We start from the raw sequence: 18,278 nt of genomic DNA on the forward strand, positions 1-18,278 counted from the left end.
ACTAATTACTCCCTAGTCATAAATTCATCCTCATTTCAGATCTCAAATGTAAATGTGTGCAATCTTTATGGAGCAAATTTGTGAGTGGAAAAATACTCAGACTTATGTCACTGTATTGGGCAAAATGTAATCAGAAAGAATCAGCAGTACAAAAAAGAGATACTGACCAAGCAGCTTTGCAGACTGTGGTATTTGTCAACGGTCGGAGTGCATGTGGGCACATTTTCACTGCAGGGTGAATCGCAGTGTGTGGCTGTGTTAATGCATGCTACCTTAATCCACAGGTGGTCAATGGGATCATTTTTAGATAAAGACATTATTCCTTCTTAATAATATTATTACAGTTGGGCTCTTGGATAAACAAAGATTACATGTGTTGAAGTAACCATGTAGTGCCTTCCAGGAAAAAAAGTCTCCTTATGAAGGTCTACCTTACAACGCCACTCCTAAGACCCAAGATATAGTGGGTTAGAGACTGCATTTATATAGTACAAATCCTTCTGCAGGATGCATTCAGAAATTGAAAGTTTTAAAGACGTATCTCCTGCTTTTGAGTACTAAAAAACCTGGTTTTGAGTAGGTTTTTTCCCAGTCTATTCTATCTGCATCAGGGCATTCAAATACCATCGTTAGAAAATAAAGCACCACCCATGGTAATCTGTCATAGATCAAGGCTAAGATCTAGGCTGGCTTTTATAACATGAACCTGACACAAGACAAGACTTAGTGCTTTTAAGAAATAAATCATCAAGAGAAGGAACTTTGCTTCAAAAATATCTACAATTTACTGCAGGGACATAATAAGAATAAGGTAATGGGGTTTTTTTGTGCTACCCTAAGGGCTGTTCCCAGGCACTGCTGAGGTGAAAGTGGCCGGCTAGAGCGAATCCCTGCCTGGGCTGTGTCTTGGTCATGCTGGTCCGGTAGGCATTGAGTATGGAGACCCTCTTTGTGAATGGAAAATTTCACTGCCAAGTGAAGCTGATTAAGGATGCTTTACTGCAAAGTAGTTCAGACTGAGCCTAGAAACTGAGCAATCAATTCCACGCTTTGCTGATAGCAATCGCTAGCCTTGTGACTATAGAAGATGTGTAGGATCTTATCCTGTTACGGCATTAACACAGATACAGGCAAACTGATGTGAGAGCCAGGGTACGCACAGATTTATCTAAGGTTGTGCTCATGGTCAAACTTGGTGCTAGGCCTCTAAATTCCAATTTACATACTTAAATAAAATAACCTGTTCCTTTGTTTTACAACTGTTTGATTCATACAGTAGGTAAATGGATATACATAAAAGTATGAATCAAAAACCAATTTGTAACCCTCAGTCTTCTGTTCCTCTCCTTTTCCTGGATGCAAGATACTACACAATGTGTCATAAATAGACCTGACAGCGATATATATGTGATTATCCATTTTAATCCTGCTATTTAAAATGGAAATAACACATAGTTAGCTTGTCACATTAAGTCTGAACCTAGACATACAGTCTTACTCAAGCCTATATCCAAAATACATGAGAAAAAAAGTATGGCTACTCTTGATGTTAGCATATAGATCAAACTTCTTTGCAGAGTTGAGACATCAAGAAAATCTAATAGGGTTTTCTTAGTATAATTTAAGGCCAGGAAATAAGTGGGGAATAGTGACCTCCCATTTGGGCTGCAGGACTGGCTTATGCATTCATTTTATCCAGAGAAGCTTGTCTGATCTTTTTTAATGCACTCTGCTTTCATCATGTCAGCCCCGATATCTGCAGCTAACTCAAGTGAAAAGATTGACATTTGCTTTTTTAACTTTATTCACAAGTGTTTCCTGCCAGACAAAAGTAAGTTGTGTTAACTGGTAACTTAGTTTGCATATCAGTTGCCTTATTATCACCAAACGTTTGTGTTGAGAGAATTTTGGTTGCGAATTTTTTTTACACATTTTCAGTAATTTTGGCTGTGTTAATTACCATGACTGGGTATAGGCTTCTACAAATGCATGTTTATGATCACACATAAACAAGTATCAGCCTACACAATTTGGCAAATAACGTGGTGTGCTATCACAGAAAACAGTTATAAGATTCTTTTTTTGACTGTACTTGAGCATATACTGAATTTCTTGTTATTTCATTTACTCTACCGTATAGTATATTTTGACTTGTTATAGGTCTTCAATAGCTAACAGTTACCAGCACATAGCAGTGGAGCATTCAGAACTATAAATACTTGAAAACTGGTGAATCATCTTCCACTTCTTGTGAGTCATAAGCATCTTAGTGGGTTTTGCAAATTAACAAGTTTTGGATTTGTATAATCATAACTAAAAATGAATTTGTTGTCTGTTTATAACCTCAAAAGCAGCTTTTTTTTCACCAGGGAAACTTGCTGCTATAGAAGACACGTTAGACCATTCTTTTCAAGTATTTGCTGAAACTTCAGAGTTTATCTGGGCTTTTTTTTTTTCCATCAAGAAAAGGGGAACAAACAATTCAGCAGAGAAATTTGAGTACTGATGTATTGTCATAGGTTTTCTTAAGCAATCCTCAAAAAGAAATAAAATTTTAGTTAGAAATACTGTTGACCTAAACAGCTTGACGGACTGGCTGTTGAAGCATCTGTGCGCTTAAATGATTCAAAAAACCTTCTGGGCCTTGATGAAAGATGGTGCCTCCTGAGAGGCTTTTCTGTTGTGGATTGGCCCCCAGTTGAACAACTTTGATCTGCCAGTGTGGCCCTGGGATGTTTCTGCATTGCCTCCTGAAGAGCAAAGCCATAGACCCATGTGTTTGCAAACACCCATGCTGCCTTTCAGGAGACCACAGCTTTATAATTTACAACGAGGGAGGGAGCATGGTTTTAATTGTTGCGCTTGGCTTTTCATGAGCTTGATTCTGTGTAGTATCCCATTTCAGCACAGACTGGTGTGCCTCGTTGGAATCGCTGCCATAAGCAGATGTGTTTTGTTGGGTTGGAACTGGTGATACAATACGTAGATCACGCATTTGAACAAATTAGAGGTGTCTTTAGCTTTAAAACAGAAGTAGGCATTTCTCTCCCCCTAACTGTGCAAGTTAATCACGTCTAATTGAGAAGCCTTCCGAGTCTGTATTTCCTAGATTTATTAGTGTTGTCAGTGTACTTAACTTCCTATCAACTTTGGAAATGATTATACGATTCCCAGCAATTCTGGTACATCATAGCATCCCTGTGAATAAGGACAAAGTTGCTGCTCATTTTTTCCAGTGAACAAAGTTGGTCCATTCCATAAATCACAGGAAATGTCGCCAAGAATTGTAATTGTAAATTCTTTGGGGCAGAAACTGCAGGCAGTGCCCAGAACCTGAAGCATTCAAGTTCCTCATTGCTACTGTATTAAATAAATAGCGATGATGAATGCTAGGGAAACCTGGCATCAGCTCAGAGAAGAGAATGACTGCACATGGATTTGCTTTATTTCTTCCTGAATAGTCTCTGAATAAAAAAGAATTTAAATGTATTAGAAACTATTATTCTTTTCTATAAAAAGGATATGGAGCCCACAGGTCTACTTTAACTGTATATGTGCTTCGCTGCTCTCAATTAAAACTGGGAGTTCCTCACCAGCACACCTAGATTTGCCCAAATATGTCCAGATTACTTATTCTCAATGCATGTAGGCACAAGTGCATACATATATCTTTTCGGAGGGCTTCGTCCAAACTGTCCTCCCTTACTAGGGTTTGAGTTTTACAACCAGAAGCCATCTAGCACTTTTTTCCCATGTTTTGCTCCATATCAGAGCCATCTATGAACCTTTTTCTCTCTAAGAGAAACATTCATCCCTTACCCCATTTTAATACAAAACCCACCAGCTGGTGTAACACCAAGATTGTTTAATCATGACCACCAATCCAGAATTGAAAAAAATAAGGGAAGTTCCCTGGTATGTCAAATTACATGTGTAGCATCTATTGCTGAACATGTAATTTGTATTCAATTACATGTGAAGTATCTATTGCAGAGGTCTCTGTCTTCTTACAGACACATCAGATAACTTCTCATCCTTCTTAGGCATAAAAAATGTCTCTTGGTAAAATGCATGTGTGGCCACATGTTTGCAAGATGGATTCATTAATCATAGTGGAAAATACTTGGCATCTTGTAGAAGTTTTGATGGTACAGCAGTTGCAGTTTTGGAACATTTGGAGCCCGTAAGCACAGTGTGAAATGTTAATAACATCAGTACGGGTCTATTTTAAACATGGCTCTGAAATAAATTCTATTATGGAAGCTGTGAAAACTGTCAAAATGAGTATATTTCCTCATTTAAAGAAATAAAGAACGCTAAAGCTTGCACCAGAGCTACCTTCCGTGTTCTGCAGCGTCACAGTGCGCGTCTCCGGTGTGGAAGTCCGGTTCGGCAGGGTGCAGGGTTGGCGTGTTTTGAAGCCTGTCCTAAAATCTGCTGGTGAACCTGATGCTGTGGGAGAAGTGCTTGGCACAGAAGGCGTTTCTTCCCTGGGTGACTTTGTGCTTTCCTTTAACACGTTTCGTCTAGATGCTTACAGTGTGGCACTGTGCATTGTCTCCCCGAATAAAGGGTATTGCTCCAGATCTCATTTTAGTTGCTCATTTTATCTTTTGCTCGTGGGAGGTGTGAAAGGGGGGATTTCAGTCTCCAGTAAATAACGAAGTGGCACACACTTGTGTGATTCTGACTTCAGGTTATTTGAAGTGGTACCTTTCAGGCTTCATGAAATTATTTTGTCCTTCTCATAAGAAAGCCAATCGTAATTAGCAATTATAGTAGTTATCAACAGGAATAGTACATTAGATGTTATGATCTAAAATATATATATTAGCCTATTTTAATGAGTCAGACTAGCGAAGAAAAGACAGTTCCATGTTACAGCTTTTCAAGAATCTCTTCATTGTGTTCTGCTCTAGCAGATAAGTATTCAGATTTCGTGATTGCTTTTAATGAAGTTGATTTATCTTCATGTGTTAAATATAAATTCAAAATATGCATGAGTGCACATGTATCAGTGTTACAATCCCCTATGTGAGCAAAGTTTTCTGATGGGTGAATTTGTTTTATCTGGCTATTCCAATTACATTAACTATCCTAGACCACGACTAAATGTTTTTTCTGTGTTTGGACAAAAAAGAAATTAAAAATAAATTTTAGATTAATAAAAAATTATTTAATCTATGCTAAAAAGTTTTGAAGCTTAAATTTTAAGCCTTTTAAGCTTAAATTCAGAGAGATGTTGAAATTAAGAAATAGTCAAAAAGTTTGAACTTTTTGACATTTAAAAATTACATATTTTAAGAACATTGTTACAGGCATTTAGTGCAAATTTGTGAGCAGTTTAACCGATGTAGAGTTATTTCTCCCTAAAAAGATAAACAAGAAATAAGAAAAAAAATCAAACTTTGTGTAGTTATCATCATATTAATTATTTTTATGTAGCTTATGTACAGTCCTTGTTTTACTATTAAATTGTTACAGAACAAGTTTTATGTAGTTGTAACTTTGAAATCTACCACGCTAACAATATTAAAGTTGAATTTGCCAGTTGCACATTTTTCTTATCAATATGGTCATATATTTTCTGTAGGAGGAAATCCAGGCATAAAACTATTAACAAGTACTGGTTTTGATGGTTTCCCATTTTTTTCAGTGGTTTTAGATAAGGATGCTGTGCTGACTTGTTTTTTCAAAGAGGTCGAATTATGTAAACGTAATTGTGAACACAATTACAAACATCATAGCTGATGAATAGTACAAAATCGACTCTCATGGTTTTATTTTTGGTGTTCATATTTACTAGAAGAACATATTACATGGTCTGAGTTCTTCAGTGTTTTATCAAGAAAGTCAAATGCCACTTTTTGTTTTCCAGGGCTTAGTTATTGAACGGCTTGGACGCAGGCCTCTTCTCATTGGGGGTTTTGGGTTGATGGTTGCCTTCTTCGCAGTGCTCACCGTCTCTCTGACTTTACAGGTAACACTACAGTCACTATGTATTTTTACTGTCTCTTTTGCCTGTTTTAAACACCAGGTGCTCGACACCTGTTTGCCTCGGCATTCCTACATAAGCCAGTCCTTTTAATCAGTTTGACATAAGGATTTGAAGGTCTCTTGTTTCTTTGTGATCTCTTGGTTTCGATGTACTATGGTTAGCCATAGCAGCTTTTGCATTAAAAAGCCATAGGGGCTTTGTCACGTTCAGTCTCCTTAACTCAAAGATTCATGCATATCATGGACTACTATGAAGACAATTAATTTTACCTATAGTTGGGTAAATAGTTTACCCATATTCTGTGTTTTTATCTTTGTAATGCAGTCTTTTTGAGATTTCTTTCGTACTTTATATATCATTCTTATTCTTAGGCTTGGATGTTTTTTTTCCAGTAGTGAAAAATTTCCATGTTTGCTGTCTCTTTCAAGTTACTTTTCTGATATTTTTATTGAAATACAAAGACAGCCTTTCCAGAACATCTGCATTTAAGTTCTCAGGTGTTATTAGCAGTCAGTTCCCCAGTTATTTCAAATGGTCAGAGGAGGATTATTAAACCAATCTAAATACTGACCCTGAGTCATTTTTCCTTGTTTAGCTTCCATTTTCATAATGGTACAGTTTCTTTCTGTTCCTAAGGGCTTTTGAGAAGTAAAATTGACAGTCTGCAATGGCATGGTTTTGGGCGGTCTTTCATCAAGTTGTTTTTCTGCTGTTGTTGATTCCTGTGTCTTGCCATTAATTTGACTTTTCAGATCTTGTTTCTTGGTTGAAGAGAGTCAGTAAGTCAGTTTGACTAGCAGGTGTATGCCACACCATTGCAAAGTTTTATTTGACTTACCTGCATGTACAGCACAATAAAGCTTTACTTCACATACCTGTCATGACAACTATAAGACAGTTCTCCAGAAGAATGTTATTGCAAGTAAACAGTAAAAAATTCTCTTCCAAATCTTTTAAAACCTAGTCTGACCCATGAGGACCTTCAGCTATTGTAAATCTCTGAAGTTTGAGTGCCTTCCAGTTTTAGTTCCTTTCAGAAGTGTCTCAATCTGTTAAGTATAAGAAATTAGGTATTGCTTTGAACAAAGGACCTGGGGTACAAATAGGCTTGATCTCAGGGGAATTTGTGTCTACTTTGGTTTTGCACCTTCTCTCTCTCAGTGCCTTTAGAGACCTTGGATCAGAGTTCAGATGAGAACTCCAAAATTATTCCATTTACAATTCCATTAAAGAACCATTTATAGTTTGTTCTCTTTTCCTTGTACCTGTTGTTTGCACACATGGCCCTCCTTGTCTGCAAAGTCAGATTATGGCTAAAATCCCTGGACTGTGGCTTTCATGTGCTTTGCTAAGGTTCAGATACAGCTGTCCTACCGAAAGGCAGCCTGTCGTGTCTAGACTTCAGCCCAGCCTTTAACTGGGGAACTTTGAAGCTCTGTGGGCCATCGTAGTTGCTCTTTTTAAACATAGCTGAAATACCTGAGGAGGATGGAGGTGCCAAATCTGTTCAATGGAAAGAAAAACTCTTTTCCAGGATGGCTTGAACTTTAGCACGAAAAGTTGTAAACTTTCAGAGTTGTGACTTCTGTGGTGCAAAAGCTTGTCTAGTGTTTCTCCGCAGGGATTCCACAGAGACCAAGACCTTTAATACAAATCATCTAATAAAGTTCTACAGAAATACTGTGATTTTGTAAAGTAATCCTAGACTAAATTCTGAAATAGAGAAAGAATAGTGGAAAACACTATCTATTATCTGTGATTTTTTAATGCTGGTATGTACAATATACTTACCATGAATGTCTTTTATCTACCCAGAAAACCGTGCATTGGCTTCCTTACCTCAGTATATTTTGCATCCTTGCAATCATTGCATCGTTCTGCATTGGACCAGGTATGTCTATATTTTTTCATGTTTCTTTGTACATCAAAGCACAGGTATTTTTGCACTGACACTATGTTAACAAATCGCTTGTAGGGAACTTTGCTTTAGCCTTATCTGATGACCACAAGGGATCTAAAAGTAAAAGATGATAGCAACACAAAGTGATAGCAATATTCTCGATAAAAAACCCATGAACACACGCATTCCCACTTAGCTGTCAGCGTAATTGAGAACTAGTGCCTAAATTGTAATCAGTACCAAATTAAAATGTTGGCTATTATTGTAGGATTTCTATGATTTTTGTAAATCTATAACAAACACTCAGACTGGAAGCTGAGTGTTTTATTTATCAATGCTTGTGTTAGCAGTTCAATGCCAGTAAGATGCAAATTGGACACTGGTGGAGGAAGGGGACAGTTGTGTGTGGTTCCTTTTTTCTCTTCCTTTCCAAAGACAGAGAAGTGCTGTGCAAGAAGGTTTACACATACCCTCTTTAGGAAGATGAAGTAAAAGGTAGATGTCCTGATGGTGGAGCTACTTCTTGTCTGACAGTTCTTTACTGACTGCATACATTTCAAATCTGATGCCCTCAGGTAACTGTTTTGGTAGGTTGTAATGAGTTTATCACACCTATTTCCCCAGCCTAGTTTTGATTACTTAGAGGTGGATACAACTTTATAGAAAATCCAGTATTCCCAGGTTGTAATTTTTGTGTTTCATTTGCTTTAACAAAGAACATGTTTAAGGTAAAAAAAAGTAATAAAGCCAGACCTTTCTCGGAAGTATAGAATGAAAGGACAAGAGCAACAGTCAAGTCTCAGCAAGGGCAATTCTGACTGGATAGAAGAGAAAAAATTTTACACTGGGAGTGGTTAAGCACTGGAAGACATTGCGCAGAGAGGCCTTTAAATCTCCATCCTTGGAGCTATTCAAAACTCAGCTGGACAAGTTCATGAACAACTGACCCTGCTTTGACCAGAGGGTGAACTCCAGAAGTCCATTCCAACCTAGTTTATCCTGTGATTCTAATTGCATCATGTCTTTGGAAAATTCATTTTAATAGATATGCATAATATGCAAATACTTACCTGAGTGTAGTATTTCTCTAAACAGTGCTGCTCTAGCCTTCAGATACTTGATCAGAATCAGATCCTGCAAGTTATCAAATAATGAAATGTTAACAAAAATTATTTGCAGATAGATAAAGAGGAATTTAGTCCAAATTCAGTACACGTTCAGAATAAGATGTCAAAACAGTGCTTAAATTCTCAAAGATTGTCTTACATGCTGTTCTCCACAAAAGTGGGGAAAAATCAGCTGCTTTTTAGGAGGTTTTTCACAGGTGTTCTGCTGTAATGCTGAAAGCAAGACTTCTGGTCCCCTGAGTTCTCAGGTTTTTTCATGCACCATTTATTGCCTCTTTTTCTTTATAAAGAGTTTGACATTAAACATTAATCAACTGTTTATACATCTTCACCACTGAAGTGATCTAATTAATTGATTGTGGTTTATTTGGGGAAAGAAAAAGTTGCTGATGTTTCATGTGACTCTAATGAAACATGGCTGTAATGCTGTGAATCCTCTTTTGGAAAAGCTGAGGAAAAATTATGCTACTTCAGAGGAAAATGGGAAGAAGATCAAAATTTTCCATTTCCCCTTGCTTCTGGGAAAATAGTTTGTCACTAATCTGTGCTTATTCCTTTGCATATAGTAGCTGACTGGAAGAAGGGTTGACTAGGGTCATTAATGCTCCTAACGTTGGACTGTAGGTGGCCTATGAAGACTGTTCTTCCTCACCTCCAGCTCTTCTTGCAAGGCAAATAGTGCAAACAATCTTGCAATCCCTTTGTCCTTCTGTAAGGACAAATCTCAGGTTCAGCTAAGTCCCTAGTATTGCAGACATATGTTTCTTAGACTGAGATATTTTTTTTAAAAGAAGAATTCTGTGGAATAGAACTGCTCTGGCATTTTGAATACCTAAGGAAAGTCAAATGGTGACTTGAAACTTCTTGAAAACTTCCCTTGCAGTGTTTTAAGTAGCTCAGACAATTTAAGGAAGTGCAGCTGCTTGCAACATCTACCTTTGCTTTTTCTAAAAAACTCTGTTGAAACAAGTTATAATTTTTTTCCATATTACAGACATGTTCCACTGATTTTTAGAACTTGCAGATCAATATGTTCTTATGTGCTGTATTTTCAGCATATTAAGATTAACCCTCTACATTTCTATTTCACCTCACCATTCTTCAGAAAGGATTCTGGTTTTCTTCACTTAGCTTCTTTCCGTTTACCGATGCTATTCAGGATTTTCTTTTGTACTTTGCACTGTCTTTGGAGCAGTGTCTGCAGATACGTGCCAGAAAAACAGCTTTTGTTTGATATTACTTACTTGCTTTCTACAGAAATTCTTTAAAATTAAATCTTCTTTTGTGTTTTTCGTTGTGCTCATTGCTTTTAAAGCCAAAGAACATTAATACTGTACCAGTAGCTACCTAGTTGGCCTCTCCACCTTACCTGTGTATGTTCAAACATTTGTAATACCTAACAATAGTGGGAATACCTCAGTAGCATTGAACATTGCTTTGCTTTTTATGAAAATTTTGTTAATTGACACTTCAGCTGTTGCGAAGAAGTTGTGAAGAATCATATTCTGGTTCCTCTGTAAATCAATAGCAATAGTTTAGCTGGCTTCAGTGGAGCCAGATTTATCTTCAGTGAAACTTTTCTGTTCTGTTCAGTGGGGCTTAGGAGATCTAAACTACTTGGCTACCTCTTAGCTGGGAGCAGTTCTCTTTCAGAATATGAAAGCAACTTCCATTATTCCATTCTGAGACGGATAAATGAGAAGAGAGCATATATATTTTTTTTCTGAACACAGAAAGGATTAACAAAAAGTGAGACATCCACTGCTTTTTGTATCACAAGGCACAACTTCAATATTTGAGTGCAATTACTGTGCCAAGTTTTACCCTCACCCCCCAGTGCAGGACATCAGTAAGCTGGTGCAAGTCCACTGGAGAGTCACCAAGTCAGGGACAGGAGCCCTGTGAGAAGGGGTTGGGTGAGCTGGACTTGTTCAGCCTGGAGAAGAGACAGCTTTGTGGGCACCTAAGAGCAGCCCCAGTACCTCTGAGGTGGGTGTTGCGACCACAGAGCCAGGCTCCTGTTGGTGTTGTGTCGTGGGAACGCTTCGGAGACAAAAGGCATATGTTGGAACAAGAAAGATGCAGAATGACTATAAGGAAAAGCTTTTTGCTTATAGACAGTTGAGCAGGCTACCAAGGATTTTGAGTCCTTAATTGCTACACAAAGATCTAAATTGAATAGTTTGTACTTCTGCTTTTTTATTTCAGAACTCTGTAATTCTCTGTAGTCCAGTGGGAAATCTGTATTTCTGGATCTTCCTAGACAGGGCAAGTGCTACTCACTAGCAATTACTAACTGGTTTAAAATTGGCTTTGTTTTGTTCAAAACTATACTGTGACAGTTATACTAAGATACCCTATATGTGACAGATATGGCACATACATACATATATATCATACCTATTACTAAGGAACTAATTTTTTTCTCAGGGAAGTGTGCAATGCCAGTGGAGTGTCACAGTACACAAAAACATAATTTCCTTTAATGGGAAAGTCACTGCTGAAAATTAACCTTGTCTTTTATTTCCTACTAATGTTAGAGTTTTAGCAAGAGGAAGTAAGTAGGAAAGAACATAGTTTTGAACACATCTCCAATGCAGTGGCTGTTAGAGAGTGTCTAGAGAAACGTACAAACAGGGCAAGCAGGCAAAGACACTTCTCCAGAACCAGTACACATTTTTTTCAGCTTAGGGTCTTCCTGGGACATAGTTTCCAAGATTTTCATAGTCTTCCATGAATTTTTTCATTCTCTGTCTGAAACCGTGCAAAATTTTAGCACCCTTTAGCAAAGAAATCTACGTGTCTACTACCTCTCATGTGCATGAAGACATCCTTTGTTTTCCTTTGTGTGATGCCCTTTAGGTCTTGCATTGGAAGAAGCAGAACAATTGATCCCCTTCCTCCCCCTTCAAGTTTCTTGTGATCTTGTAGACTTTTACCTTATCACCTCAGATTTTTCCAGACTGAATGGCTATTTCTTATTGCTTTCTTCTCAGTGATATTTTGTGACACCCCTTTTGCAGGAAAATTTCACACTTCAATATCTAGTATTCTTTTGCAGCAGTCTGGTAGTTTAACAAGACAAGGCAAAAGTTTAGGAATAACTTTTTCACCTTTCTGGTCAGTAAAAAGGTTTATCCCCAAGAAAATTAATGCGTACTCTTTATTATTAAGTTGCAGATTTTTAATGTGTTTAGCCTTTTGTAGAAGGCTGAGCATCATTCATTTATATTGGTTAAAAAGGTACTATTGTCATGGTATCACTGTTGTCATGGTATTACTAATGCTTAGTATCTTATTTAATTCTGTCTCTAGTTATTTAGAGCATTTCAGCATTCTTCAGAGTAAATCCCAAATGGTTTGTAATGATTCTGCAGATACAGGCCTTCATCTAGGATGAATTCAGTTTATGTTCATTGAGCTGTTGGTACTTGGAAGAATTATCCCACCTGAAAACAGTAAATAATGTGAGGAATTGAGCTGATAAAAATACTGCTATAGCTTTCTAAAGCATAAAATTGCCTTTAAAAATAGAATATTTTTTCTCCTGTTAGAACATCTGATACTTTCTTGATAGCTTAGATGTTGTGTGGTCTCCCACTTTCTGATAGCATATGGATGAGTCCCATCTGCTCCTTTACAGCTAGGATCAGCTGTTACTATAAACTGTGGGATTTTTTTATTTATTTCATTTTTCTGAACTTGGCTTTTCAGCATACAGATGTTTTTCAGGCATATTTCTAGAGACTGAAACAGTAATGCTAACAACAGGTACGTTCAGGCATGTGTGTGATTTGGTACTTCATCATTTTTATCAAAAGACAAAGAGCAGAAAGCTTCCATGCATTTAGTAAAAATTAAACGGGCCCTTATGTTCAAGATAGTCAATCTATGATCTGAAAGAAAAATACCCTTCAAAAATCGCTTATTGTTGTATAGATTAAGGAGCCACGCTGTTCCAGACAGTTGCTTCATTGTGCCCATTTGGTTAATTATACACGAGTGAAGGTATTTGGTTGCAGAGAAACATACTGTTTTCCAATATTACTTTTGATTATGGGAACACGTTAGTAAATAATTTTACGGTTTTCACTTAAAGAAAAAGGCAGAAGCTTCATGGAAATGTTTTTCTTGGTCACACATTTGACCTGAAATAAATATATGATACATTTCAACTGAAGAATTGTCATCCAGCAAAGAGTAAATAGAAGGGACTGAGGGGATTGGTTCTGGCTCCTAAGGAGACGACAAGCCAAAAAAAAAAAAAAAACCAATAGAGAAAAGAAATCACAGAAAAATAGTAAGAGAACATTTTCAGTATCTCCACAAAGCATTTGTGCTGTTCGGGTTAGGCGTCATGAGCAAACTCATTGTTTTGGAGTGCCTTTACTGAGTGGGTAAATAATGTGCAACTCCTTGGAAATTTGGGTAGTGATAGATGGGCTTAGGTACGCGCGAAATGCCTTCCTTCTTTAACCTTGTCTTAGATAGTATTTAAGCGAAAAGGAAAAGCTAACAGCAGTTATCCCTACTTTCTCAATTAAACCTGTGTGGCTGCCTCTTTGTGGACACTGAAGCAGGTTGAACTGTGCTTGCAGAATGTGGTTTTCAGGAGAACCACACTAAAATCTGCCTTCAACAGAAAAAGTGTAGGTTTTGCTTATTTTTATCTGTTTACTTGAGTTCCCAGTTCATCCATTGTGCCTTTGCAACAGTTGCTGTGCAAATGAATGATTTTTTATTTTGCTGGGTGAACTGAAAAATATCTATATGCATGCCTGTGCCCTGGGTGATTTGAGATAGTTTTATAAAGTTGCTGGAGATTGACCCCTTTTCTCTACCAGCCAAACTAGTTTAAAAAAAAAAACAACAAACCAAACCAAAACAACCCACCACCACCACCACCTGACCCAAAATGTGTCCAATCCAGGGACAGTTTCCTTATTTGCCTGCAGGGATGTGACCCACCTGCCAGAGAGGCTGTAATGTATTCTGGGATGAGGGTCTTTCAGTTTTTGTTTTTGATGCTGTTCCAATTTGTATAGAACAATTAAATGTTCATTCTCTGAACCAGAGAATGGCTCTTCTGCCACGTGTCAAGAGATTCACCCCAGATGGTGGAACATGCAGGGGAAAAAAACAATCAACTGATTAATTGGGGATTACAGCAATGTTGGCATGGACTTCCAGATAACCTTCCCGATGGAAATAAGCATGACAAAGATACAGTGAGACCTGAGAACTTCGGAAACTTGGCATAAAGCATTTCCATGCATTATCTTTGTATGAAGAGATTTATTAATATTTCTCCCTTAGAAGAATATTCTGTTTAAGTGTAACATCCTTCTATCCAGTTTTGATAAATGGAGGAGGCAGTGCTGCAGAGATGAGAAAGGAAATCATGGTGGGGGAGGTTAGATGTGATGCCTGTCTTTAACTAAATGAAAGGGTGGAAGGAGGTGGACTGTTTTAATAATATACCTGGCTTTGAAGTAATCCTTCATTTATCACCTTCTTTTGGAAATTGAAAAAATATTGTCTCTTTTGAATCAAACTTTTGCATATTTGGTGGCTCTGGAAACACAGTGAACTGGAGCACTGGACTTATTTTACCATTGGAAATAAGTCGAAATAACCCAAGACCCTATTGTTGCAGTAAGACCTGTAAAAGGTGTTTGTGTAGCACAAGTGTGTTGCCCTTCCTTCGACCACTGTAGCTGGGAGGGAGGTCAGTCACACGTGCGCCCGGGCAGGTGTGCAGTAACATTCCCCCTTCCAGGGAACATTCCCCAGGAGTTCCTTGGAGTCCTCTGCAAGGAGAAAAATGAGCTTTTATTACAAGCTGTAATACTAGGGGAAGTTCCAGAAATCTGAGGAGCTGCTTTTATACCCATTGCTTGATTTTCATAACTCAAGCCATGTTTGTGCAGGAAATTTGTGTTATTTTGGTAGCACTTCCAAGTTTGAGATTAGTGATTTGTTTGAAATCTCACTTCATCTTTCAGTTTACTCATTTCTAGTAATAGGACATGTATAACAGTAGGTAGTTGGAGAGAAAAAGAGGCTTAGAAACTCAGGAACAGGGTGAGGATTTAAGGATGTCTGAAAACACCAGTTAGCTAAGGGAGAGTATAAGAATGGTATGTGTAAGTGTCACATGGAAAACTTCTCCATAGCTGTTTATATTTTATCTAAGTCATTTGAAAGATTGTTTTATATTAACACTCTATATGTACATTCTTTTACGTGTTTGCTTAGAGACCTAATGCATCATATTGTCATGAATTGTCTCTCTGTATCATAATGTGAGAAATGCTTATTGTGTTGTCATGTGTCATGTCATTTTTGAGATGATGACTTAGAGCTGAATGTTGGAGCACAGAACTGCTCATGCAGCAGTTTGCCAGGAAGGCTGCAACAAACAGCTATGGTGAAGGTGAAGAAAATAGATTTTTATGTGAAGAAATCCAGAATAACTTTATAGTTTCTAACAAAAAAGACTGAGAATATGATTTCTGTTTCTAAATACATGCATGAAAGGGAGAATAACACCGAGAAGAGAAAATAAGCTGAAGGCAAGTGTTGCTGCAGAAAATCACAACAAAAACTCAAACCTAGGTGCTAGCTAGCCATGAATAAATTTAGAATAGAAACTGGAAGAAAACTTCTATCCACTAGAGGAGCTGAGCTCTGTATCAGCTTCTCAATGGAAACAGCAAAAGGAGAAACTAAACACAAGAGTTTTATAAATTTCTAAAAGGTCTGTATGAAATGCTGCCTGAAACAGCTGAGATTGGGTTTGAACCAGATGATCCAATCTGATCCTGTGTTCCTTTATCTCCAAGTCCTGTGGTCTTCCTTTATCCCTAAGTGAGATGCTTGATTCTTTGTATAAAGTCTTTCTTTGTTTCCATTTGTCAAAAAGCCCATGTGTCTGCAAAGATGAGCGTATTCTGAGAGAGGATCTTATAGCTGGTCATTACATAGAGCACGCAACCCCTGACTTGATTTATGTCAATAGCTGCTATTTTTAAATCTGTGGTGCTACAGTGAGAGGCAAGCAGCAGTCTCTGCTTAGTCCTTACATAGTAGCTTCAGGGCATTTGACTTTACTATTGTGTGCTGTGTAATGTCTTAGAAGTAGTTATTTTGGTCCTAAATGCTGTAGGTATTTCTGTGGATGAGTGGTGCTTCCCTTCAGAAGAAGTCCTGCTGACTTCAGTGGAGTCTGTGTAAGGTTGAATTTAGTGTGAATAGGATCAAATGTAAATCAGTGTGATTTTGCTTCAATTCCTACGTTTAAACTAAGTTCCTATTCAGTATGCATAAGGATGACAAAATCAGATCAGTGGTATGTTTCCAGTCAGAATCTCATCACAGAAAAGGGAAATCAATAAAATTCACTTTCCGATGGAATTTGAAAAAATAGTATTTTTATGGTAGTGAGATCTTCATTTTTCAACTGTTGCTTTTTATAGCAATTGCATTTTCAGGCGCAGCTAAGAAACATTAACAAACCAGACCATTTCAGAAAAATGTTTCACTTACTTTTTGTATCTTTTTTGAGACTTTTGTCTTATAATTGAGTTTTATAATACTTATCATGGTTTATGGAGTGAGTGAAGTCTTTCCTAGCACAGCTGAATACAGACACAATAGAAGCATGATAATGGTATATTCAGCATGTGTTAAATTGACATTATGAAGTAAACAAAAGAAAACTCGGAGGAAATCACTGCTGTGCCCTGAGGTGTATCAAAGATATTTTGATATTTAAAGTTTAAATCAGCCTGTGCTCTTACTCTGAATGCCAACATGCAGCTGGATTGACAGCAGAGCAGTTGTGGTAAAAGGGTCACTTTGAAAGTCATGAGGTTTGTTCAATATGAAATGCCATCAGGGAAGAAAAAAAATCGCTTGGATGTGAAACAGACAAAGGTGTGATGGCACACACGTAGACATAAAAGTACTGAAATGAAAGGCAGCATCAGTATTATTGCCTGAAATAGGCATTTACAGAAGCTTTGTGTGATGTTGTGTTATCTTCTCCACATAGAGTGGGACGTAAGAATTTCTAATGCTCGTGGCCTCCCACAGAGGCATTCTTTTAGTACACTTTCTTCTCCTACACTTTGAGAAAGAGCTTGGAGCTTACTTGAGTGGAAAAAAACTTCTCTTTGTACTAGAAAAGTGCATCGTTAAAAAAACAAATAAACTCATGGCGCTCTATATTTAATTAAAAAGTGGTAGATTTGGAAGTTTAGGTTAATTTTCAAAATGTCTTTTATTCTGTTAACTAGAAGCCTTTACAGTGTTTCCAGCAGGTAAGCATCCTTTGATAACGTCAAACAGTTCCCACGTCAGATAAGAAAGGTATCTGTGCAGAAATAACTTTTAGTTTTCCTGGGTATTTAAGAAAAGGTTTGGTTTGTTGATAGTTGTAAGGCTTTTGTGGGCACAACAGTAGACTTAAAACATGCTGCACTAAAAGCAGTTAAATATTCCAAACATGAGTTACAATTCAGTTCAGGAACTCGTAATAACCTGGAGATACATAATTATTCTGCAATACATACCAGTCTCAGTTGAAGATTTGGTGAGTGATCTCTGGCCCCATCCCCTACCCCGTTGTGCCACTCCATTGCTGCAGACTACTGTCCATCCAACACAAGTAGCCTTAGGGCTGGCATTTTAGCCTCCCAGCTGCCAGCCATCACGGCCTGCCATATTAATGCCATTGCTTTAATTTATGTGGGCTGTGAAGCACAGCAACAGGAGATCCAATTTATCTTTCCTTCTCTGGTTTTCTCTAGCAATGGAAAAAGCTCCTGCCTACGCTTGGGGGCAGGAGTATTTTCAACTGCTTCTACTAAGCCAAGGAGATGAAAGGATGGGAAGTTTAAGGGCTTCACATGAGAATTTATCTTTTGGTTGCCTTTCAGTGAACAAACCAAGGTTTGGGGCTGTTAAGAAATAAAACTAGAATTGCTTTCAATCTGGCCACATCTTCACTGAATTTCTTTGGGGGGAAGATAACATGCCCCTTGAATATATTGAATACAGTGTCATTCAACATATATTTTGGGATTAATAACTGTTTTATGTTTTGTTTGAATACTTCTGTCTTTAAAAAGTAAATGCATAGCTTTTAACAGTTCTGTTACAGAAGTGATTTCAATTCTTTATAACTAGTGGAAGTTCTAAAGAAAAATGAACCCCTAGAATTTTGAAGGTAAGCGTACCTGTTGGATAA

The 18,278-nt window shown here is 37.6% G+C and overlaps 1 protein-coding gene across 2 annotated transcripts in view; it reads left to right on the top strand.

Moving 5' to 3' along the window:
* Positions 1-18,278, top strand: part of SLC2A9 (solute carrier family 2 member 9) — a gene marked incomplete at both ends in the record, with an annotated part of 106,676 nt that overhangs the window by 59,071 nt on the left and 29,327 nt on the right. For both annotated transcript variants that reach the window (XM_082316175.1, XM_082316174.1), the window contains 2 exons: positions 5,879-5,980; positions 7,814-7,889. In XM_082316175.1, the coding sequence (XP_082172301.1) occupies positions 5,879-5,980; positions 7,814-7,889 (178 nt within the window). The remainder of the gene's footprint in view (positions 1-5,878; positions 5,981-7,813; positions 7,890-18,278) is intronic.

The sequence above is a fragment of the Platalea leucorodia genome, assembly GCF_965183815.1.
Source record: "Platalea leucorodia genome assembly, chromosome: 6".
NCBI classification, from domain to species: domain Eukaryota; kingdom Metazoa; phylum Chordata; class Aves; order Pelecaniformes; family Threskiornithidae; genus Platalea; species Platalea leucorodia.